Source organism: Protopterus annectens, chromosome 3.part0, assembly GCF_019279795.1.
Source record: "Protopterus annectens isolate FY-2018-M chromosome 3.part0, PAN1.0, whole genome shotgun sequence".
Taxonomy (NCBI): domain Eukaryota; kingdom Metazoa; phylum Chordata; order Ceratodontiformes; family Protopteridae; genus Protopterus; species Protopterus annectens.
In genome coordinates this window covers 776,190,589-776,215,080 of record NC_056731.1, presented here as the reverse complement: position 1 = coordinate 776,215,080, position 24,492 = coordinate 776,190,589, and the positions used below count along the sequence as shown (strand labels likewise).

The 24,492-nt window shown below is 40.6% G+C and overlaps 1 protein-coding gene across 2 annotated transcripts in view; it reads left to right on the top strand.

Moving 5' to 3' along the window:
- Window positions 1–24,492, top strand: part of SDHA (succinate dehydrogenase complex flavoprotein subunit A) — an 803,000-nt gene that overhangs the window by 459,847 nt on the left and 318,661 nt on the right. For both annotated transcript variants that reach the window (XM_044065115.1, XM_044065116.1), the window contains exons 9-10: window positions 5,590–5,785; window positions 13,132–13,303. In XM_044065115.1, coding sequence (XP_043921050.1) covers window positions 5,590–5,785; window positions 13,132–13,303 — 368 coding nt within the window. The remainder of the gene's footprint in view (window positions 1–5,589; window positions 5,786–13,131; window positions 13,304–24,492) is intronic.

Genomic DNA, 24,492 nt, shown 5'->3' with positions numbered 1-24,492 from the left:
GTGGGGGGGGGGCATTATTCAGGCAGGACAGTCCAAGGCACGTGGAACAACACAGAGACCTCCCTGCATATCAACGTTCTGGAGATGTGAGCGGTGCTGTTTGTGTTGCAAGCACTTCAGGATTTCCTCCCCATAGGAACGATTGCGATTCAGTCGGACAAAATGTTGGTTGTCTGGTACATCAACAAACGGGGGAACCAGATCTTACCCCCTATGCCGCAAAGCCATGAGAGTATGGGAATGGGCGATCTCCACCAACCGCTTTCTCATTGCAACGCACATTCCGGGATGGACCAACATCCTAGCGGACAAGCTCAGTCGCACCCTTCTTACCCCGTACGAGTGATCTCTCAATTCACTAGTAGCGAAGCAGATATTCACAAAATGGGGGCAACCCTGCTGTGATCTTTTTGCGTCTCCATCAAACACCAAATGCAACAATTTCTTCGCTCTAATCCCCCCTCCAGGGGAAACTCCAAGAGACGCTCTGGTGCATGCTTGGCCACCCGGTCTACTTTATGCCTATCCTCCGCTACCCCTGATGCTACAACTCCTACAGAAAGCCTCACGGTTGGGGAGCAGGATGATCCTCATTCCCCATTCTGGCCGCGGCAAATTTGGTTCCCTTACCTGTGGTCTCACCTTGTGAATCCTCCTTGGATTCTAGATCCCACTCCGGATCTCATCTCCCATCTGTCGAACTTACCGACCCCAAACCTGGGCAATCTCAAACTAACAGCTTGGTTGCTCCAGTTCCACTCCTAGTTGGGACTCCCGGTATCTCTTCACCGGTCAAAGCCATCCTTGTGGCAGCGCATAAGCCTTCCACCAGGAAAGTGTACCGCAGTAAATGGAAACGTTTTTCCATTTGGACGGAGCATCATGATCTAGATCCCTTTACGGCTCCTCTTCCGTCTATATTAGACTTCCTAACCAAACTCCTTCAGTAAGGCGCTAGTTGTTCAACTGTTATAAAGTGCAATTGGCAGCCATATCACATTACCATGTGGGACATGATACAGGGCCTTTGATGTCGGCCAAATTGTGTAAAACCTTTCTCAAGGGCACCTTCTTACTTAGACCCCCTATAAAGGAAGCCGTGCCACCATGGGATCTTGCATTAGTTCTTCAAGCCTTGACTGGTCCACCTTTTGAACCCGCTGCTTCAGTAGATCTCAGATTCCTGTCTTGGAAAATAGCATTCCTTGTAGCCATCACTTCAGCAAAGAGAGTTTCGGAGCTTCAAGCTCTTTCTGTGAAGCCTCCTTACTTGATCTTTCACCCAGACAGAGTGTACCTCAAGATCAATCCCTCTTTTCTCCCCAAGATAGCATCAGAAACCAACATAAATCAATCCATAAATTTACCGGTTTTCTTCCCTAAATATCAGAATAAGGGAGAGTACAAGCTGCATTCATTAAATGTTCATAGGCAGCTTCGCTTTTATACTCATAGAACAGCTGGCCATAGGCAATCCGACCAGCTGTTTGTTTCCTTTGCCAAATTTAATTTAGGGAAAGCAATTTCAAAAGTATCTTTATCACGCTGGATTTCTCAATGTATCCTATTGGCGTATCAAGTCTCTGGGAGACCCGCACCAGAAGGAGTTCGTGCTCATTCCACTCGCTCCATTTCTACTTCTGCGGCCTTCAAGTCTAGAGTCCCATTGGATGATATTTGTTCAACAGCCACTTGGGCTTCATCTTATACCTTTATTAACCAATACAAACTGGACGTGATTTCTAGAGGGAGAGCATCCTTTGGCTCTGCGGTGCTTCGCAATATCCTTCCATGATGGCCACCCAAGGTGCAGGTAGCTGGGGACTCTGTCCCACAGGTTGCTGACAAATGAACTCCCTACTTCAGATTTAGAAGTTATGTACTCACCATAACGTTCCATCTGAGTAGGTAGCTTCATTTGTCTGCAACCATCCCCCCCTCCTTCCCCCTGGCCTTCTTCGGATCTATTGGTAGTTGGATACCCATTTTTTTGGGTAAATATTGAGGGGCAAACTCGATCTGAGGTCATGGAGGGTTAGCAGGGCATTATGGGTGAAGGGAGGAGCTAGGAGCTCGGATCCATTAGCTTGAAACAAGTTGCCGGCTCGGATCCGATATCAGATCCAAGACCCACAGGTTGCAGACAAATGAAGCTACCTACTTAGATGGAACGTTATGGTGAGTACATAACTTCTAATTTCATATGATCGAAGTTTCAAAACTTCGAAATCCTGAGCGGCGATCAGCATACAGCGTGGACTGGGAGATTTCCCTTGTCTTTGCTGTAGTGCCATCTTGGAGTTGGTATATTTAAGTTGCGGGGGGTGTGTGTGTGCAGGGGGGCTTCCCCTCCATGCACATGTTTTTTTTTGGGGGGGGGGGGGGTTGTTCATAATTTTGAGATTCCAAGATCTCGAGATTCTGAATATATATATATATATATATATATATATATATATATATGTGTGTGTGTGTGTGTGTGTGTGTGTGTGTAGCTATATATATAAAATAGTTCCCCTTCATATGATCAAATTTCTGTAAACTCGAAAGTCATAAACTCGAAACCATCTTGAATTTAAAGAAACTCGAACATATGTAAGGGACAAAAAAAAATTACCACCTTTCAAATGTTTTCGCAGTGTACCCCCCACACACCCCCTACTTAAATATACCTACTCTGAGATCGCACTATAGTGAAGGAAAGGGAAATCTTCCATTCCGCGCTATACGCGTAAGCGCAAAACGGAAGATTTTCCATTTCTCCACTATAGTGCGGTCACGGAACATTCACATTTAAACTGCTAGGGTACAGGGGACTTGGCCCCCTGCAATAAGGTAAGTTAACTTTTTATTTTTTTAAACCTAAGGCTCCCATTCATAATTTCGTGTGAATGGAAGTTCGAGATTCTGGTCTCGAGATTATGAATTTCGAGCTTCCATCCATTCGATCTTGTGAAGGGGATATATAGATATATATATATATATATATATATATATATATGTATGACACACACATATATATACACCCAATGTGTGTAGACGCATTGTTTTTGTCAATGTATTTTTTATTTTTTACAAATGTTGGTAGTGCTTAAGCTGGACTTTCTTCTACTGTCTTATTTTCAATACTGTTTAGTGATGATGTTGGTTTTAACAAATGTGTGGCTTGTAGCCACAAAATGCCTAACTCTGATTCACACCTTTGTGTGTGCATTTTTTGGGGGCAGCACATCTAGAGAAAGATTGTTCGATTTGCACAGCCTTTCATCACTGAGCCTTGACTGAATGATGCAGCAATCTTGTTCTCAAGAAGCTTTTACTTTCAGGACAGTCTTCAGAATCTGGATCTGGATTGTCCCTATCCAGGGAAAAAGCCCTTTAAGAACCACAAGGCTAAGAGTGATGGGCCCAAAGGAAAGAGCAAAGAGGCGAGGAAGTGATCCTCTGACCACTGTCCTTTGTCATTGTTATGTTCAGCTCTGACTACCAAGCTTTTCCAGCCTTGTCTGAGCCTACATCTGCCCCACATTTGATTCCGGTATGATCTCAGACTCTTTCCTTAGCAGAACCGGGTTTTTCCCTGGGACAAGTCTCTCTTTAGCTGCATTTACCCTTCTTCAGGAAAGATCCATACAGAACACTTCAAGGTTGCTCTCCACATCTTCTTCCTTAAGTTCCGTTAGGTCTTCCAGAAGGCTGACAGAAGCTAATGTGATAGAATGATGACTATGTTCCTCAGGACTCTTATTCAGATGGGAGTTTTCTCGTTTCCATTTCCCATCAGACCTTTAAGCTTCAGACCCTTTCCTGTAGCTCCTACTACCCCGATCCAACCCCTAGGTGCAGAAATGCTAGATCCTTGCTTTTCTGGGCTGTCCGTGTCTGATCTGAAGTTGTGGTAGTCTTCATCTCCTGCTTCTTTTGTGATCCAGCCAGCTGTGATTTCATTTGAGCCCGAAAGATCTCTGAGACAAAGATTCTTACCCGAGTCTGTGGGTAAGGGATAGACTACGAAGCTGTTGCAACCATCCCTTCCCCTCGTAGCTTTGGTGCTGGAGAGCTGAGGTTATTGAGGTTACTGGGAAGTTTTCCACTTTACAGACCTACATCTTCAAGTAGAACCTGCATTCATTATCAGTAAAGCAGAACCATGAACCAATGTAGTCTGTCAGCTCACAGTTGTTGCCACTTTTCTCAAGCTGCTATATGACTTGGGCCTCAGTTATTCTACGTTTAGAATGCATTTGCTTGCTATTGTACCCTGTGACCTTCTATATTACTTTTACTGGTCATGTATTCCATGCTGCTTTCTCCTTTGAAGAACATTTCACATGCATGGAACCTGAATTTTATGGTTGATTTCTTCCATGTCTACCATTAAAATATTCTAGGTTTGTACACCAAAGTTTTTCTTGGAAAATGCTCTTCCTTAAAGAATTCACCTCTTCTTATAGGATCTAAATACGTCTTTATTTAGGGAACCATGTCTTTTTTTAAAGCAAGGTAAAATGTCCAAGTAATGCACATAAGTTGATCCTGAACCACTTCATTTTGTTTGATTTCTTTGTGGAAAAAAAAAACATTGGAGAAAGGTACTTTCATGCCTGGTTGTACACTGGCAAATGAAGTATTGATTGGGTACACAAAATATCGAACATAGAAGTGGTTGTCATCTCCTTGTTTCAGGAAGTGTGGGGATTTTGGTTTTAAAGCAGATAAGTTATAGGTGGATTACAAGCGGTCTTTTTTTTCTCCACCAAAATGCTGTATTTAAGTCTGTTAGACGAGCATCTGCCTCCAGTGCATGATTCATGAGTCGTTCCACTGCAGATATTTGGGCTCATGTTCACTTGGCATTTGATGAGCACCTTCTGTAGTCATTGTCCTGATTGTGACACCGGAATCAAGACACCTTTGGAACTCCGTAGTGTACTCCTCCAGAATCATCTTTCTATAGGTTTATGCTTGGGATTCAGCCCAGCAAAATACTCATCAGGAGGGTACTGTAGTAGAGCATCTGATGTGGTAAAAGTTCTATCTGTCATTGAGGACCTTCATTGATGCGTCAAGAATATCCTTCCTTCCATTCCTTAGTGATTGTCTCCTCTTCCTCCAACTGTATGTGTTGGAGTTAGGAAGTGGGAATATCTGTGCTTACATTATTAAACAAGTTAAAAAAAATGCTTACTTTCATTGTTGCTTCTTGATTTGCAGGAAAGTGGTCACTAGTCACACAAGAGGTTTAACTGGTAGACCCAGAAGACATACAGTTATATAACAAGCACATGGCAACATTTGCGTAGGTGCTTAGATATTCCCAACGTGGGAACTTGAAAAATGCTGAAGTATGAATAACAAAAGCTGTGTATCCCAAGGATCCATTAAGAAAGGCTGACTCATATTGCATCATTTGATAAGATCTGGAAGTAGGTTATTGTTCTGTTCTTTGTGTGTTGTCTCTGAAAGTTGCAAGCTAAACTAAAGACATATGTCAGAAATGTCAGTTGAAAAAAAGTGCATTGAAAAGAACTTTTTTCTTTTGATTCATTATCTTTTTTTTTTTTATTACAATTTTCTGTCTTCTGACAGGGGATGTGGCCCTGAAAAAGATCACATGTACTTGCAGCTACACCATTTACCACCTCAACAGCTAGCTGCACGTCTTCCTGGCATCTCTGAGACAGCCATGATTTTTGCTGGTGTTGATGTTACAAAACAACCTATCCCAGTACTTCCTACTGTCCATTATAACATGGGAGGTATTCCCACCAACTACAAAGGGCAGGTGAGATGAATATTTCTATTTATCCTTTTTTGGGCTCTTGCAATGTGTAAAATGATGCATTTATTGCAGTTTCTATCAAGAAGTGTTTGTGCTGTTTAAGCTTTAGGAAATTTTATTGACAGTTAAATTGTAAAATTCCAGCCATAAAATAAACTTTTTGTTAAAATAACACAGGGGAACAATGTCATTGCTAGTCACAATAGTGCAGTTCCAGTTTGATTTTGTTATTCAAAATTAAATCTAGACAGCCAGAACACTATCCCAATGCTTTGTCTGAACTGAGACTTTTGTTTTTTTTTTTTTTCTTCTTTAAGTCAGCATATACTATTTTATAAGCATTACATAGCTTGAAGCATGCAGTGGTCATACTTTGATAGTTTAAGTGAAGAGCTGAATTTTGTAGGTATTAAATCATGTTAAGATGTCTGTTTTGGGTGCAACACTGAACACTGAGCACTGCAGGACAGTGTAGAATTATGGTATTAGATAAGAAATTGCACACCACCCCCACCCCCAGGATTTGAATCCGGACCTTAGAGATGCTGAGCAGTACTACAAGCCAGATTTTTTTAATAGTTCTTTAAATGATCTAAACGTGGTGGTGCCTGAAGTCTATTCTTGGTGCATACACTACCGAAAGATGATGCTTCCGTTGTACAGCAGGTTTTGTTTACTGAGGCTCCATGAAGATGCGCATCCTTAAAGTCCTGCTTTGTAGGGCAGTTGAGTGTCAGGACTTATTATAGCTGCTCCCTTTTATACAGATGATAAAAATTACATTTGACTTGCCTGTGTGCTGAGTTAATGATGGAGTCAACCTTCATGAATCTCACATTGCGAATGTCGGAATGTTGAAAACCAACATTACCAATTGTCCCAACTTGCCCTCCTTCTGGACACATGGTAGTTATTGTTCCTGTGTCCAGAGCAGTAGAGAATTTTGAGAATGTGTTTGTGTTGGATATTTTGACTTCCACAGAATTGTGTCGACCATTGGTCGACTTGACCACCTGTGTAGCGAGTTAATGATAGTAAACTGAAAATTACAGTGGTTGGATTTGGTTTGCGTTTTAGGAGGCCATAAGTCCAGCCTTGAAGGAAAAAATTATTTTAAGCTTTTTTTTTTCTGTTGGTGTCGTACAGAGGTGGTGCTCACTCCTCCCCTGCCTCCTTTCTTTTTTATTTTATCCGAACTCTAATAACACAATCTTATGATGAGGTTCAAAAATGCCTTTTGCTGGGAGAAGCCTTGACATTTATGCTCATCTTAAAGGATTTGGTTTTACCTTGAAATGTACTTGTGCATTATTTTGCAGGGCATGGGATGTAGTATAATACCTCTGCAGTACACTTCCCTTGTTACTTTGCATGCAGTGAGAATTGCTGGCTTTCTTAAAGAGCTGTGTTCCCAGAAAGTGCACTTTTGATGCTTCTACTTGGGAGCAGATGGCTGTAGTCTTTTCTCCCCAAATCAGGAAACAGCATCCGCCTTTGCACACTAAATTCTCTCTCCAGCTGATGTTCTGTGACCACAGTTCATTTCAGTACATGCACTTGTTGCACTTGTGAGATGTTACTAATGTAATGCCTGTACTTTGAACAGGTTTAACTCAGGACAGGAACACATTTGTACTAGTATGCCATCTTCTTCACATTCTTGCATGTTAGATCGGCAGGCAGTAAAACAGTAATCACAAAATTGGTGTTTGTTATTCAACAGAACAGTGGCATTCATTTTGACTTGTCTCCACATAAAAGAAACTACTTGATAAAAAGAATAGCATTTAAATATTGGACTAATTTAAACATCTCAGGTCTGGAGTCTGCATTGCCCTCTTTTTATTCTTTCATTTAACAAATGTATTTTGGTTAGAATGCTGACTGCTATTGATGATTAATTTATTTGTATGATTACCAAGATAAGGAGAATGTGGCCTTTTCAGTCAGTCACACTTAGATAATGATGAAAGTTCTGAGTAGATGCATTATGTTGTTTCTATCACTTGATTATCTGAAGCTTAGCCGTAAACCTTAGTGAGTCAGAAACATCAAGCTTCTTTTACAAGGGCCTTTTCTTGCGCAATTCTTATTTGTATTGCTAGAACAGTTTATCTGTATAATGTAGCTCTGAAAATTCTTTTTGTAAATAGGATTGCAATAATCTTTGAAGACTCCTAAATGATATTTTTAAAAACAAGACATGCATTTTATGAACAAACACTGTTGTATTAGTTCATGTAATTTGTCATGTGTTTAGGTTCATTGTTTTTTGTATAATAGGCTGTTTAACTGATTGCTCTGTTTTTTGGTGAAAGAAAGAGCATTTCACAGATGCAAATGGGGCGCATACATGTTTGTCACTGTATGACCTTTTAGTAGCTTAGTATGGTCTCACTGTCTGCAGTAAATTCCATATATACAAGCGTTAAAGCACTCAGCCTTATTATTTCAGTTACTGTTTGGGAAATTTTTCTGTCCTCCTCCTCCTCCTACCCGAGGATGTCTTATTTGGAAATGCTCTCCAATGGAAGATCAAATAATTTCCTCAGGCACAGATCAGATAACAGGAATTTTTGGGTTTACACAAACATAAACCTCTGACCATTTCTGTAGTTCTTGAAGTTATAGATGATGCATATTCTAGTTCTTGAAGTCTTAGATGATGCATTTAACAGTCCCTTTGCGGTTTAACTCCCATCCTACTGCTGGGAGACAGACTGCTTTCATAAGGTGACTGAAGCACTTCTACAGGAACCCAGATGCTAATTTAAATTAAATTGCTAAATTCAGTGGTGTGTGCAGATTCCAGCAAGGGAGCTAATCTGGCTGCATCTACGGGATTCCATTCCCAATGACAGAGCAGAGTACTCAAACCGTTTGTGCGAAAAAAAGACACCTCAGCTACTTTGGCTGCTAAGGCCATTAACTGGCAGTCTTGTATGTTGAAATTCCAGGAATCTCTTCATGACCAGCTTAGATTGAAGACACTGGGGATAGAACAGAAGATTCTGAAAAGGGAAACACCTGATCTGAGCAGTCCCTGTGGCTTACGTGCCAGGCATACCATGAATTGTCGGTTTGATGCAGTAGATGCATCCTGCTGAACTGCTGCTTCTGGGTGGGGTCAGTGGGTAGAAAATGTGCTTGGCCAAAGGCTTGGACTCTGCCAGAGCATGTGAAAGCAGAGCCCTTTAATGATCCACTGGATAGGAAAATCTTCTTTTGGACCCCCCAGTACAGAAGATTTTTAAAAGTTTGAAGTAAAGGGAAGAAAACGTCTCAAGCCAAGACATTTTTCATTCTAACATTCCAATTGCTCAAGAAAATGCCGACCTACTGAGTAAACCACAAATAGGAGGAAAAACTGCTACAGAAAAGTGGCAAACTAACTAGAGGAGAAATCCAAGAGGGGCTACAACTCCATGATACTTGGAGTAAACAGCTATGAGTTGGCAAACCTAGCCCTCATCCTTTTTCTTTCGTAGTTCTTTGTAATGGTTTTCAGCTCAAGTCAGATCCCTGCCTTGGATACATGGTCTCTTGTGTTTTGATTGTTCCTCTAGCCAGAGTATGTATGAGGAAACTATTGCTAAACATAGATAAGTAAAAAGCATCTTTCCAGAGGACAAGGTTATTTTTCTTTCATAGTGCTTCATAATGATTTCCAGCTTAAGTCAGATCCCTGCCAGGGAGTTCCTCGCATTCCTTGTATACATGGTCTCTTGTGTTTTGATGGCTAGTCTAGTAAGAGTGCACATGAGAAATTTGCAGTAGACTCTGTGAATCAGGTGGTGCCAGCATTCCATTTCCTTGCACTGCACAATCCCACTGTCAGCCTGCATCAAAAAAAAAAAAACTAACTATGGTGTTTACACCAAGTTTCCCTTAACATGGAGATTCCTCTCAAGTTGAACCTGGGTAGTCAGACAATATGTGGGGAATCTGAGGGTTCAGGGGAGTTGGGACAGGCCATTTGGAAAGAAGCACATTAACATGAAAGAGGTGATGGCAGTAATTCTAACCAGTGAAAATCTAAAAGACTGTGGCATCAAGAAGCATTGCAAATCTAAACAAGGCAGTACTACAGTGCAAGCAATGGGGGTTGGACTAGTCCTCTGGGCTGACCCACAGGACAGTGTACATCCCATCCCATGAGAATGCATTGGTAGACCCAGCTGAGCAGAGCACTAGTAAATGCCAGTGACTAGATGCTAAACAGAGATGTGGTGTTCCCAGGAGCAAGTTACACTAAAAACAGAACTTTTTGCTCCTCCAGAAAATAAGGAGTTGAGCAAGTATTGCATCAGGATATCAGCAATGCAGGCCTGAGCTACAGATGCCTTCATAAATTTGGCAGGTCTGTTTCTGTATGCTTTTTCCCCCCAATACCCTTGATATCTAGAGTGTTTAAGAAGATGAGAGGAGAGGCAAACATTACTGCTAGCACTGCTTTGGTTCAGGTAGCCTTGATTCTTTTTTTTTTTTTTTGCACTGAATCTGGTAAGGGAAGACTTTTTCTTGTTGCCTCAGCATGTGGACACGTCTTGATTCAGAAGAGTGAAATTGCGATTCATCCTGATTTAAGGACACGACGGCTGATAGTGTGGAGAATTTAGCAGTCTTCCCTTTTAGGCACATATTTCTTGTGGATGTACCAAAGATTGAGGGAGGCCAGGAAATTTATCACAAGGAAATCTTATGTAGACAGATGTAAAAGTTCTCTCTTCAATGCTGTAGTGGGAAATAGGGCTCAGCACAGCTGTCTGTGATTTCTCACCTACCTGTAACACCTTTACAAAATAGGCTTTACTATGCTTCTCCTAAAGTTACATGATATTGTCATTTCTGCACGTTGTCTTCTGAACCCCCACACACTTTCATACTTGCTGGTGTAACAGTTTCTTAATAGGATCCTGCTTTTGAGGTCACCCTAAGAGGAGATTTCCTCATTATGAGGCCTAAATTTTGTACTGAAACAGCTCAACACTCCCCCATCTCAACCAGCTGCTCCCATCTACATCCAGGTTTTGACATGGAAGTCAGCTTTGCTGGTGGCATTGACTTTAGCTATGCGTATTTCAGAACTGCAGGCCCTCATTAGCAAGGACCCCTTTTTAGTCTTCCATAAGGATAGGGTATGCTACAAAACATCCCATCCCTTTATTTCTAAAGTCGTGACAGAACTGTCCTTGAATTAGGCTATAACCATCATGCATTCTTACTCTGGAGAGAAGTAGATAAAGGATTTTACACTCACTAGATTTGTACAAACAATTGAGATTTTACTTGCATAGAGCAAAGCACTATAGGTGACCTGACCAGCTTTTTATTTCTTTTTCTAAGAGCAGGGAGATAACATCTGTCAACAAGGGAACCATTTCGAAATGGATGGCTTATTGCATTACCTTCTGTTATATTCATTAAGATAAGTCTGACCCAGATCTAGTGAGAGACAATTCTACAGTTGCCACTGCAATGACCATAGCATTTCTAAGGGGGCTGCTAACAAGGCTGTTTTGAAAGCAGCTATATGGTGTTCAGTGTGTATACCTTTACAAATCATCACAACTTTTGGTTGTGTTTCCATGTCCAAGACAGATTTTGCCACAGCCATTCTGCAAGGCCTTTTGATGCACGCATCTGCCACAGGCTGGTCATTCTCTCTCTTTTCTGTAAACTCTTGTGATCTTCCCAGTAAGTTAGTATTGCAACAGTAAATTGCAAAGAATGTTGTATTGTGTTAGGAAATTTCCATAATTGTGGACATTTGCATATATTCACTGTTCCTGTACCAGTACCCTCCTTCTAAAGTTTCAGTGAGACACCTATGGGTTGAAGTGGGTGTTGTTTTCACCTTTCTATCACTTGACCAGAAACCTCACTTACTCTGGGTTTAGTAGCAATCTCCTGGAGAAGTTGTCATAGGGGTCCCCTGGTTGGGGTTCTCCCACTTGAGAACGGGTTATCCCGTGGTGAGCAGTGCTATGGAACTGTGGCAAAAAAGTGCACCTGCTGGGCAAGAGTGATCCAAAAATGGTACCAGACATCTTTTTATACCTCAGGTGCCCTGATGTCCATCTGAGAAATAGTCTGGAGGGAGAGGTGTGGAAAGCTCATGAAGTCTGGCCAGCAAGTCGACTTCTGCAGGCTGGAATGCCAAGAGTCAGTACTGCCGCAATAAATATACTGTTAACATCTGCAGTTATGGTAAGTTCTTAACACAGCCGTACTTTCTGTAATACTTGATAGTATGAAGTGTTAGCCAGACTTGTAGAAAAATGTTGTTGTTGTCTTTTGGCTTATCCCGGTTAGGGGTCGCCACAGTGGAACTCCGGTCTGCTAATGTTTGGTAGTGGATTTTTACTTGCCGAGTTACCAGCCCTGATGCACAACCTTCAACGAAGGCACGCCCGTTCACACATGCCTCCACACAGAAGACACTCTAGCTGAAAATTGAACGCGACAACGTCTTGCTGTGAGGCGACAACAGTACCGCAGCACCACTACCGCTGGTTATAATTTCCTTTATTCTAAATGATAGCAAATTTCATTTGCTGGCCTCTTTGCATATGGAGTAAGTGTTAATATTTCAAGCTTTGTAATTCGCAAAAAAGACCTATCATGGTCTTGACTCTTTGACAGGAGCTAGTGAAAGACAAATGTAACCAAGACCAATGTTTACATTTTACACAACTGTAAATTTCACTTGGTGTATTTTTATTTGGATGTAGGAGCTGACATATTTTTACTTTACATTTCTGTTTCTTATAATAAAAATGAACTGTAGAAATGGTAGCATACTGCGTTAGTCTTGATTGTTTAACAGGTGTTAGCCTGTGATATATACTAGAAACAATGCAAGTAAGAGACAAGATGAATATTGCATTTTATTTCTCATTGTTGCAGTACCAATATGCATAATTTGTTTTCCTCAAGCCATCTAATCCAATGGATGCCACCTTTTTACTTAATTACATCCTAATACTTCATCATCAAAGTTCTGTATTTCTTTAGGCAAGTGGTACACATTAGTGAGACATAATAGCCAAGCATAAGTAGGGAGGTTCTTCACATACTTTTTTCTCTTTCACACGAAGGTGTGCTGCACTTGTTGATTGGCTGCCATATTATTGTTTCCAAGTTGTTTTTGAGGAATATTTTTTCTAGTGATATCCCTTTTAATGGGGAGTAACAAGTTAAACAAGTAAACTGTAGCAAAATATAGGGACTGAAAAATGTGTTGACAAATGACAAGATTGTAACCTGCATTTTGTTATGTTAAACCCTGAGAGTGTCAGAGTAGAAAAAAATCAAACTTCCTGTAATGCTGGCTATTGTATTCAAAGGTATTGATGCATGTGAATGGAGAAGATAAAGTAGTGCCTGGTCTTTATGCCTGTGGTGAAGCAGCCTGTGCATCTGTCCATGGTGCTAATCGTCTGGGAGCAAATTCCCTTCTGGACTTGGTTGTCTTTGGTCGTGCATGTGCATTGAGCATCGCTGAATCTTGCACACCAGGTAAGAAATAAGTCAGAATTTTGAAATCTAAAATGCAGTGGATTCTTGAACCAACGAGTGATGTGCATTGTATGTTATGATAAAGCTGTTTAGCCTCTGATGCTTTTCCTGTCGTTGTAATCTTCAAGTTCATTATACTTTGCAAATGTAATTTATGGCTAAACTGATTTATCCATAAATGATTGCATATAGTTGAATTTTTAATGTTACTGGTATAGTGTTCCAGACATTTACAGTTTATTAATTTAAGTTTTCATATCGGAGCCGTAAAGGCAGAATCATTAGCTGTTGTAACAGGAAGAATAGCAAGATTTTCCAAAGCATTAGCTGTATCCAGAGGCTTTACACCATTTTCTTGGTAACTGTTACCTCTGCCCTCAGGTTTGAGGTGCAAGCCCTAATTTCTGATCAGTGCTCCATCTTCCATCAGAAGATAAGAGATTTATGAATTAATCAATATTTTGAGCCCAGGATGGTATGTAATATGGCACCAAACCAGACTGCCCAGCTGTCCGCATTTTTCTCTAAGCCTCAGACAGATAATGGAGGCTTCTGCATTGTTTGGATGTGCATAGACAGTTGAGTTGCTACTTAGCTGGACATAGTGGAGAAAGTCCAACCATCTTTTAGTACCTTTTACTCAACGGAACTTGGGTTAATTAGTGTCTAGGCAATTACTATCTAAACTGGTTTAGTTTAACCGCTTTGCCGTTTGTTATAATAATTTTAGTGAGACCTTCTAGAGCTGTGACAGTCCACACCAAATTGGCAATAATGATTTAAGGTTTTGTTTGAGCGACAACTACTTTTGCTTTCTTTTTCAGAAGGAAGTATGTATACAACATTTGTGAAGCATATACCTGGATCTCTGTGCACATTTTTTCCAAGCATTATAAGCTGAAACATTTTTCTAGAAGCAGAACAGAGTTGCCATTGCAGGCTTACAAAGCATGTTAATTTCTCCATTGCAAGACAAAGGCCAGATGCCATTGCTTTAGTAATATTTATATTTTTGATGAGTGCGACTCCAGCAGAGATTCACAAGAGTATTGTACTAGAATTTTAAACAGTGGCATCACTGATGCTGTGGCTCTTGTAGAAGTGGAAGCTTGCCATTATGCAGCAAAAACATCCCTTTCAGAATGACCTCTATTGGTAAACATTTATCAGCTTGAAAGACCTGCATAAAAATATTGCCTCTTAGTACAAAATCTTGTAACTCTAAATGAATTCCCCCTTGGGTAAAGAAGACACTAAATGTTCAGGGTGAAGACTAGAACCAAACAAATAATGAAAAGTAAAACTTGTTTTATGATGCAGTATAAACCAATTGGTTTTCCTGAAATGCCTGTTAATTTAACAACTAAATAATTCACAACATTAAGATCTGATTAACGTAATAGATAATCCCCTTTACAAATAGTTATATTGGTAATTTAAAGTTTAATAGTTAACACTTGTATAAATAAAAATGGTTGAAACAAATACATTCTTTCTCAAACAGTCCCATTAAACAGAGACAGACAAATGCAAAAAGATCCCCCTTAGCAGTGCCTTTTTTGTCTAAATTATCATTAAACATTAAAATAAAATTAAGCAGAAGATAGACAAATGCAAAAAAGATCCCCCTTAGCAGTGCCTTTTTTGTCTAAATTATCATTAAACATTAAAATAAAATTAAGCAGAATTCAACCAAGTCAATTAAGTATAAAGTTTTTGGGCCTGTTCTAAAAACTGGACTGTGGCATCTACACCAAATTTGTGCTCAATACTGGTATACAGTGTAACCACGTCCACTGTTACCCAGTACATATCATCACTCCATACAACCCCAAGTTTCTGCAGCAAATGCATGGTGTCTGTTTTATAAATGAGAGAAGCCATTATATGAGTTTATTATCTTGCCTACATTTTCAAGTATAGTACCTTGGCTTTTTATATACAGGTCCATAAACAGTTATGTACTTTCAGCAAGCAATAAAATTAAGCTACCTTTGCTAGGAGCTTAGAAGTATTTTTATCAATTTCAAATTGTATAAAATAACCCTAATATCACACCTTTTAATTCCAAAAAGGCATCGGCTTTCATATTAAGATGTTAAACATCTCTTATTAATATGAAACACATTTTATAATCTGGATTAACATTAATTACCACTACTTCTTTCCTTTGTCAGCCTATTTAATAATCAAATTCCTGTTGTGGGTTAGTTTTTTAGTGCTTACTTTACCATTGCTGTTCATTCAAAATGAAATTATACTTATTTGTGTTAAATTCAAGGAAACACATTGCTTGTTCACAGCTAAACAAAACCCCTATATATTTTCATTTATTTAAGGAGGGATAAAGTGCTGTGAGCTTTAATAGCACTAGTATGAAATGGATAATATACATTAACTTCAAAACCCTCATCTAAGCAAGAATAAAAAATAAATTTCTGATTATCAGAAAAAGATCCATCCAGAGTTAATTTCAATGTGCTTGTATCCACATTTTTTTAAGATTGCAGTAATATGAAGATGTAATTTTACACCTAAAGTACTGAGGCAAAATTGTGGAGATAAACTTCATTCCTAAATTAAGGGCTTGTTTTTGGTTGTCCGATGGATGACAGATACACCATTGTTAGTCATTATACAAGTTCCACTGATGGCAGACTTGTGTGCAGAGCTGCAAGAGGAAGAATTACGTTGCTGGCTACTGAATTCCATGTGTCACATTGGTTGAATGCTCCTTTACCACAAAATGCCCATTTATCTAAGTAATCATTCCTATCTCTTATTTTCATCTTTTTTTTTTGATCTGGTAACTCCTTTTATGATCTCTTAATTTTAGCATGTAACCCCTGCATCAGTAGTGTTCAATGCAGTTTATTTTAAGTTGTATGTGTAAAGAGAGAATTTCCTGTTAGTTGTTCTGTTTTATAGCATCTCAGCCAATAAGGACACCACCACATTCTAACATAAATTGATTTGCTGGGTCTATATTAGTTCCTCGAAATATGTATTCATCAAATACGTATTCATTGATAGATAAACTGCGAAATTCATTACAGAGAAGTACAATTTTTTTCCAGGGTTAGGAACCACTGAGCCATCACCACAACTTTGCCGTTTTCCCAACCAGTGTGAGCTTGGAGTTGGTATATATAGTTAGGGGGTGAATTGGGGGGGTGCAGCACCCCACTTGGGTGGGTTTGATTTAGAACAGTGTGTTCCAGAGTGCTGGAGGGCCAGTAGTTCCCATCCTGGGAAAAATTCCATGCTTTGCTGTAATGAATTTCACTGTTTGTAAATGAATACATATTTCGAGGAACTAATGTAGACCTGATTTGCTGCATCTGTCTGTCTCGGGGACCGTCTTTTTCTTCTGGGTCCAGTAAGTAAAAAGTACAGCCAAAAGCTAATCCTCAGTATTAGCAGAACAGCAAGAGAAAGTAAACCACTCAGGAGCCACATACACTGTTTTTAATAACAGCCGGTATGAAAAATAGTATCTGTGTTTCCTGAGTGGTTTATTGTCTTTGTCTGGGTTTCTAACATCAAAAGGAACAGATGGGATCTTAAAAGCTCTATAAGACCTTGCAGAGTCTAATTCAGTTCTAAATATTTTTGCAGAGTTGTAATAGTAAAATTAGTTTTAATTTCTGTTAGCAAGTATTTTTCAAGCTCATTAAATGATCCACTGTGTTCTGCTGAGGGCTGCAAATTGCAGGCAGGAGCTAAAGATGCAATCAGATCACTGAGGCGAGCATCCCTCAAGTCTTTTTAAGACTTTAGTCGTCTGCTCTCCTCTGGAACCAGAACTTCCAACATGCTCATCTGTACTTGCTGAGAGCCATCTGCCTGTCCTCATAATAATTAAAGTGTTTGCTTTATGTTGGAAGTGAAACATTTAAATATGTTGTACTGCTAAAAATTTAGAATAAAAGAGTTTTCAGACATGCAGTTTATTTCCTTTGGTGCCTCATTATAAACTTTCCAGGTGGAATAAAACAATTAAAAATACAGGCCAAGAAGGAAATTGCATCAAAATTAAAACATCCATCTTAATTAAGAATAACTTTACACTTACAACTTTGGTTACGACCATTTGATTGAGGTGTTCAGTGGAAAATGGAATGTGGAAAATTTTGAAAGAGAAATTGTTGAGTGCAAAAAATAAAAAAAAAATGTTTAACATCAGGATTTAGGCATACATCAGGCAGATAGATTTCCATAAGTACAAGATATCTGATTAAGGTGAGAGACAAAAAATTAAAGAAATGGAAGAGAGGTCGAACTACAACTTTGAAAACTGAAATAAACAAGCTGGACAAACAGATTAAGCATAGTGTGAGACAAGATCGAGACAATTTTGAAGAAAATTGATATAAAGATATTGAGCATAATAGGAAACTTTTTTATAGATACATAAGATGTGGAAGGAATAAAGACACGCTAATTCATAAACTGTGTGCAGATTCTAAAATTTATTCTCATACATAACAGAATCTAGACATATTTACAAAATCTTATGCAAAACAGTTTGGCTGCACAAATGGGGTGATAAGTTGTCCTAGTGACATCCAGGTAACCCCAGGTACTGAAATCAAATTAGATTATATTGGAAAAGAACTGCGCAAACTGGATCCAAACAAAGCACAGGGAGGAGACAAAATTAGTAACAGTGACAACACTTTGGCAAGAACTTGCAGTACCATTATATCTATTATTCACTAGGTCATATAAATATGGGGAGATTCTTCAAGATTGGAGACATGCGCTTATTAAACCTGTTTATAAGGGAAAGGGGAATAGGACAAACCCATATTCCTATAGACCCTTAAGTCTACTTTCACGTTGTGGAAAAATAATGGAGAAGGTAATATTGGATAAGTTATGGTTAGGACTTGAAACCATATGTCAGCATGCATATGTTGAAAACAGATCTGTACCACCTGTAACATGATGTTCTACAACAATATAATAGCTATGAATGAAAGGTTGTACTGTGATGCAATTTATATAGATTTAACTTCAGCATTTGACAGGGTCATACACAAAACACTGAGCAGTAAATTAGTACAACTAGTTATTGATGTACTCTTGATAAGATGGATAGCTGGACGGCTTACAAGTAGGACATGGCAAGTGTCATACAGCAACTGGACAGGCAGAATCCTTGGTTTATAGTCAGGGTGTCCCACAGGGCTTTGTCCTAGGCCCTTACTTGTTTAGATTGTACCTTTCAGACTTAACTTTTTCATCTGAGGTATTCTACAGTCTATATGCAGACCACCTGAAATTGGGTAAACTGATTACATGTGTTACAGATAAGGCATGTCTGCAAAATAACTTGAGTAAATTGACTATTTGGGCACAGGAGAATAATATGTTGATTTTTTTTTTTTTTCTTTTTTCACTTTTGGCTGTTCCCATTAGGGGGTCGTCACAGCAGATCATCTGTTTCCATTTCTTTCTGACCTGGCAGCTTCGTTCCTTAGCATCCTTTTCCCAATATACCCAGCATCCTTCCTCAGTACATGTCCAAACCAATGCAATCTTGCCTCTCCGGCTTTGTCTTCAAACTGTCCAGCCTGGGCTGACCCTCTAATATACTTATTCCTAATCCTGTCTACCCTCGTCACACCCAGTGCAAATCTTAACATCTTTAACTCTGCCACATCCAGCTCTGACTCCTGCCTTTTTGTTAGTGCCAGTGTCTCCAACCCATATAACGTAGCCGGTCTCACTACCCTCTTGTAGACCTTCCCTTTCAGTCTTACTGGTACTAGTCTGTCACAAATCACTCCTGACACTCTTCTACACCTACTCCACCCTGCCTGTAACTCTCTTCTGATGTCAACACATTCTGTGCTTCAGCATTGTCTGCTTTTAGGTGGTCTGTGTGAAGGGGATCAGAGTTGGCTGGTACAGGCCCAGTGCATCTGACAGCAGTGAGAGGCACTCCAGTGACATGTCTGACTTTCACTTGTAGGAGCATCCTCTACACCAAGATTCTTGGGACAGACCAAAATGTCAGATGTCAGTCCTTTATCAATGTTGTAGCTACGGATGCAAATGCAATTATACCTTGTTGATGCATCTTCCTTATCCCAAGCCTTATCTAGGTCTGCTTTTGAGGATTCCATTCCTTTCTGTTGGGACAGGTTTGGCTGGCCATCAGCAAGATTGATTCTGCAAATCTGGATCAGTTTTGCCTTTGTTTCTCACCCACAAAGGAAAGGAGGTAAGCATATTTAAAAGGGGAGGCCCATTGATTCCATTCTGAAATTGCTAACCCTAGACAGTGAAGACATTAATGGGAAAGATTCCCCAACATCTCTACCAGGTAATGCCAACTTTAGGTAGATCCTTGGGGTTCTTGGGTCCATCCCCAGTTTACTTATCACCGTTTCTCCAGTTGATAGGATTCTGTAGGAGACCTTCAGGATTCTTCCCTCTTTCCTGGGAGGTGCTTCTACCTGCAAGATGGTATTCGTTGTCATCTCCAGTAGCTTGGAAAGAAGGATTCCCCATACCTTTTTTCTTTGCTTTCACTCTGATATCAACCCATGGTAAGGAAGACTGTCTCTAGCTTGCAGCCTTAATGTCTCCTTGGCCTCTTCCCACTCTGTTACCTTTCCCTGTCTTAATTATTTGTTCCCAGTACCTTGATTCCTTTACAAATTCCTCCAGTAAATTCCAGCCTCATCTTGCCTGACGTTCTTCGTGTTTCACTGTTGTAGTCATTACATTTGGGTAATCTGCTGGCAGGTTGCCCTCAGTCGGCCTGAATAACAAAGTCTTGGGTCCTGCGTCGGTTGCTGTCTCCTCTTCCATGATCAGGTCGTCAGGGGTATAAAACATGCAGCCGACGCCATTTTATTCAGTCTTTCTTGCCGCACGGTGCCCAAAGCAGTTCGCAAGTGCCAGTTGGCCAACTTCTGAAATTTTCGTATTCGAGTTTCAGAATTGAAGTCTTCATCTAAAGCTAAGTACCCCGTTGGCAAAACTTTTTCTTGCTCCTTACCGATGTCAGTAAAAGTTAATAATTGCATTACTTGTGGGAAGAAAATACCTCATAAGGATTTTCATTTGTACCGTATTCCTTGCCTCGGCCCAAATCATAACGTGCCTTGCTGTCGGTTTTGTGCTAGATTTAACCAACACACTATTAAGCATCGGTATATTTTTGCTTCAAAATATTTTGGATCCAGATTTAGTTACCCTGAAATGTCATTGGTTAGCAATCAGACTACCGGAGTTCACAAAAAACGCAAAGAAAAAGACAGACAGACCATCAAGGTCCCAAACCGACGACGAAGCTTCTCCTAAGCCAGTCACCGGTACTCAGTGAGGTGCTTTCGCAGCCCCTGATACCCGCTATTTTTGAGTCGCAGGCCTCTACCGAGACCCATGCGGAGTCCGGTATGACGTGAGATTCTCAGAGTATTAAACCTCCGGATGTCTCTCCCTTGGATGGGTCCGGAGCCACTGAGCAGGCACCGGCTTCTGGGGGTGTTTTCAGACCTCAACATTTTTATATAAAACTGACGCCAGCTTCAAAAACAAGATCAAAAACATCTTCTAAGTCTAAAAAACCGATGCATGAGCCACGTGCTCAGGCCCCTATCCCTAAAAAACAGATGATCAAAATGGCTGAGGATTTAATTACCTTGATCGGTGGTTCCAGACCCCCCCCCCCCCCCCCCCCCTAAGAGGCCTAGGCAAGACACTGATTATGAATCTTCAGATCAGGTTTCTATTTCTTCTGATTCCTCTTCTGATCAGGAATTTTCTATACCACCCTATGAGGATTGCAGAAGAATCCATCCCATCTGCTTCTCCTCCTGAGGATTATTCTTTTGGAGAAACCTTGCATACTTTAAGGGAACATTTTCACTGGGGAGAGTCAGGATTTCTCTGAATCAAAAAAGAGGCTTAGGGGACGATGACTTCTTCCTCAGCATAAGCCTTTGGCTATACCTCCTGTATTAGACATTGTTGATGATGTGTTTTCAGAATCAAGCATGGCTCCTGATTCCCTACCTCCGGCTCCTAGTAAGCCAGACAAATATTGCAGGGTTCCTGACTCCCACAAATTTCTATTCAAAAATCCTGCTGATGATCCTGAAACAATCTCACATGGTCCCAAAGGTGTAAAGGCCTCTACAGCCAAAAATCCTTCCCCCTCTGATAGAGATTCCAGGGTGCTGGATAGATTGGGGAAAGAAGGTTTATACGTCTGCAGCCTTGGCAATTGGAGCCTTAAACTGTCAGTTTCATATGCTTAAATATCAACAGTATGTTATGGGCTTATTGAAACAGAAAATGATTATTTCTGATTGTGTGGAAAATAAAGAATTACAGGAATTATTGCATGCAGTAGAACAGGTTGGAAAGCATACTTTGCAATGTGGTTTTGATTCCTTGGAGGCCTCTTGCAGGGCCGCAGTTACTGGATCTGTGATTAGAAGGCATGCCTGGCTCAAGAAGCAAAATCTGCCTGATTATGTTAAAGCTAAATTGTTGGATGCCCCTTTACAGCGTGATACTCTGGTAATAAGGCAGAAGAGGTTTTAAAGAAAATGGAAGACAAAGCTAAATCTATGCAAACTGTTAAAGATTTCTTACAAGTGCAGCCACCCAGATTCAGTAGGCACTGGCCTACAAAAAATTGGTCCTTTCCAGTGTCCAACAGAGCCTCTCAAGACAAATCCAGGCGCTCAAAAGGCTCTAAATACCAATCACAGGGTTCTTACAGGTCAAAGCAATGGGGTACCTCCACCTCCAAATCTGGAGGAAACAAAGCACAACCCTACAGTAAGCAGTCTCAATGACTTCCCTCTACTATCACCAAGCACTTCTCTTGACAGCCCCCTTGGGGGGGAAAATTAGCACTTCATGCTCAAAATTGGCAGTTAATTACCCAGGACAAGTGGGTATTAAACATAGTATCCCAGGGGTATAGATTTCATTTCCATACTTTGCCAATTCCAAACGGTTGGCTAAATCTGCCACAAAATCAATGGGCAGAGGCTCAGAAACAAGTGTCCCACATGGATATGGGGGCTATTCAACTGGTACCAGAAAAGGAAAAAGGACAAGGTTTTTATTCAAGATTGTTCCTGGTACCCAGAAAAGACAATGCTTGGTGTCCAATACTGGACTTATCGATTTTGAACACGTTCCTGGACATTCCAAAATTCAAAATGCTGACTTTACAACAGCTGCTGCCTATGCTGGGCAGGAACGCCTGGTTAGTGACTGTAGACTTAAGAGACATACCTGCATATCCCAGTAAGGGAAGATACCTCCGCTTCAAGGCAGGTTTTATGCATTACCAATTCTCTGCACTGCCCTTTGGCTTATCTACTGTGCCCAGGGTCTTTACAAAGTGCCTGGCACCAGTAATTGCATTTTGCAGGCAAAGAAGCATACAGATTTATTCTTACTTGGACGACTGTCTCATTCAAGCAGAGAACAAGGACATTCTTCTTCAAAATCTGGCATTTGTAAAAAAGGCTTCTAACATGCCTAGGGTACACAATAAATGAAAAGAAATCACAACTGGTACCCTCTCAAAAAAATTACATTCCTGGGTGCAAGCTTGAATACAGCTGCCCAGATGGCTTACCTTACGCCAGACAAACAAAGGCAACTGACTATGTACTTCAAACAGATGGCAACAAAAACCCAGTTATCTGCAAGACAAATTTTGCAGGCTTTGGGGTTCATGGCATCCTGCATTCTACTAATTCCATATGTAAGACTGCATATGAGGAAACTTCAATGGGACCTAAAATGTTTATGGAGTCAACATTGTCACAGTCTGGAAATAATGATTCCTCTCATTCCCTGTCTACAATAGGAGTTTCTTTGATGGGCAGAGACATGTCACCAAAACAAGGGACTGTCATTCACTCTACCCCCTGCCACCCAAACCCTAACTACAGATGCATCAGACTATGCTTGGGGGGGGGGCACCTGGTGGGGAGATGCATTCAGGACATATGGGGCCAAAACAAATGCATCTGCATATCAACCAGAAAGAGATGCTAGCTGGAATGCCCTGACAGCCTTCAAGGACTTACTTCATCCAGGACAACTACTGATAAAGATGGACAACACCACGGTACATAAACAAGCAGGGGGGCTACACATTCCTACCGTCTTTGCAGACTAGCCATGGCATTGAGGAACACAGCCTTAGCTTACCAAGTACATCTTCAAGCTCAGTTCCTGCCAGGAAATCAAAATACACTGGCAGACGACCTAAGCAGAAATCTTATGGACCCGTACGAGTGGAAACTGGATCCACAAATCTTCAGCATGGTAACACAGAAATGGGGGGAGCCCAGACATAGATCTATTTGTCTCGTCCCCAAAATTATCAACTGGACAAATGCTGCACAAGGCCTTATCACAGACAAGCATGGAAAGTGGATGCCCTATCCTTCAGTTGGAAAAACCTATCGGTCTACGCCTTTCCCCCTCTGCCTCTTCTCTCCAAAGTCTTACTAAAGGTCAGACAGGAAAAACCAAAAATGATCCTAATTGCTAAGGACTGGCCTCGCCAGCACTGGTACCCAATTCTAAGAAATATGTCTCAACTCCCTCCTTGGTACTTGCCTCAAATACCTCTACTGTCTCAGCAGAACAGTCAAATTCTGCACACTCAACTGCAAACTCTGAACCTTGCAGCATGGCTGATCATGTAATTATTCAAACAACACCTCTCAGTAAATCTGTGATGGATGTCATTTTGGAAGCCAGAAGGCCTAGTACTAGAAAATCTTATGCTGATAAATGGAAGAGATTCTGTGCTTGGAACCAAGCACAAGGAACGGACACACCAAAACTAAATATCCCTCAGATTTTACAATACTTGACTGAGATGCTTGACAAGGGCCTATCCTTTTCTTCAATAAAAATCCATGCCTCTGCCATCTTGGCTCATTACAACATGGAGCCCTCCCATCTTTTCTCATCCTCTGCTAAAACAGTATCTTAGAGGGGCCAAAAATTTAAGGCCTCCCAGAATATCACCAACTCCTGCATGGGACCTCAATTTTGTGCTGGAAAAACTCACCCTGCCTCCTTTTGAACCAGCAGCTACTGTGGATATAAAGTTTTTATCTTGGAAAACGGCTTTCCTTTTGGCAATCACTTAAGCAAGAAGGGTTTCAGAACTACAGGCTGTC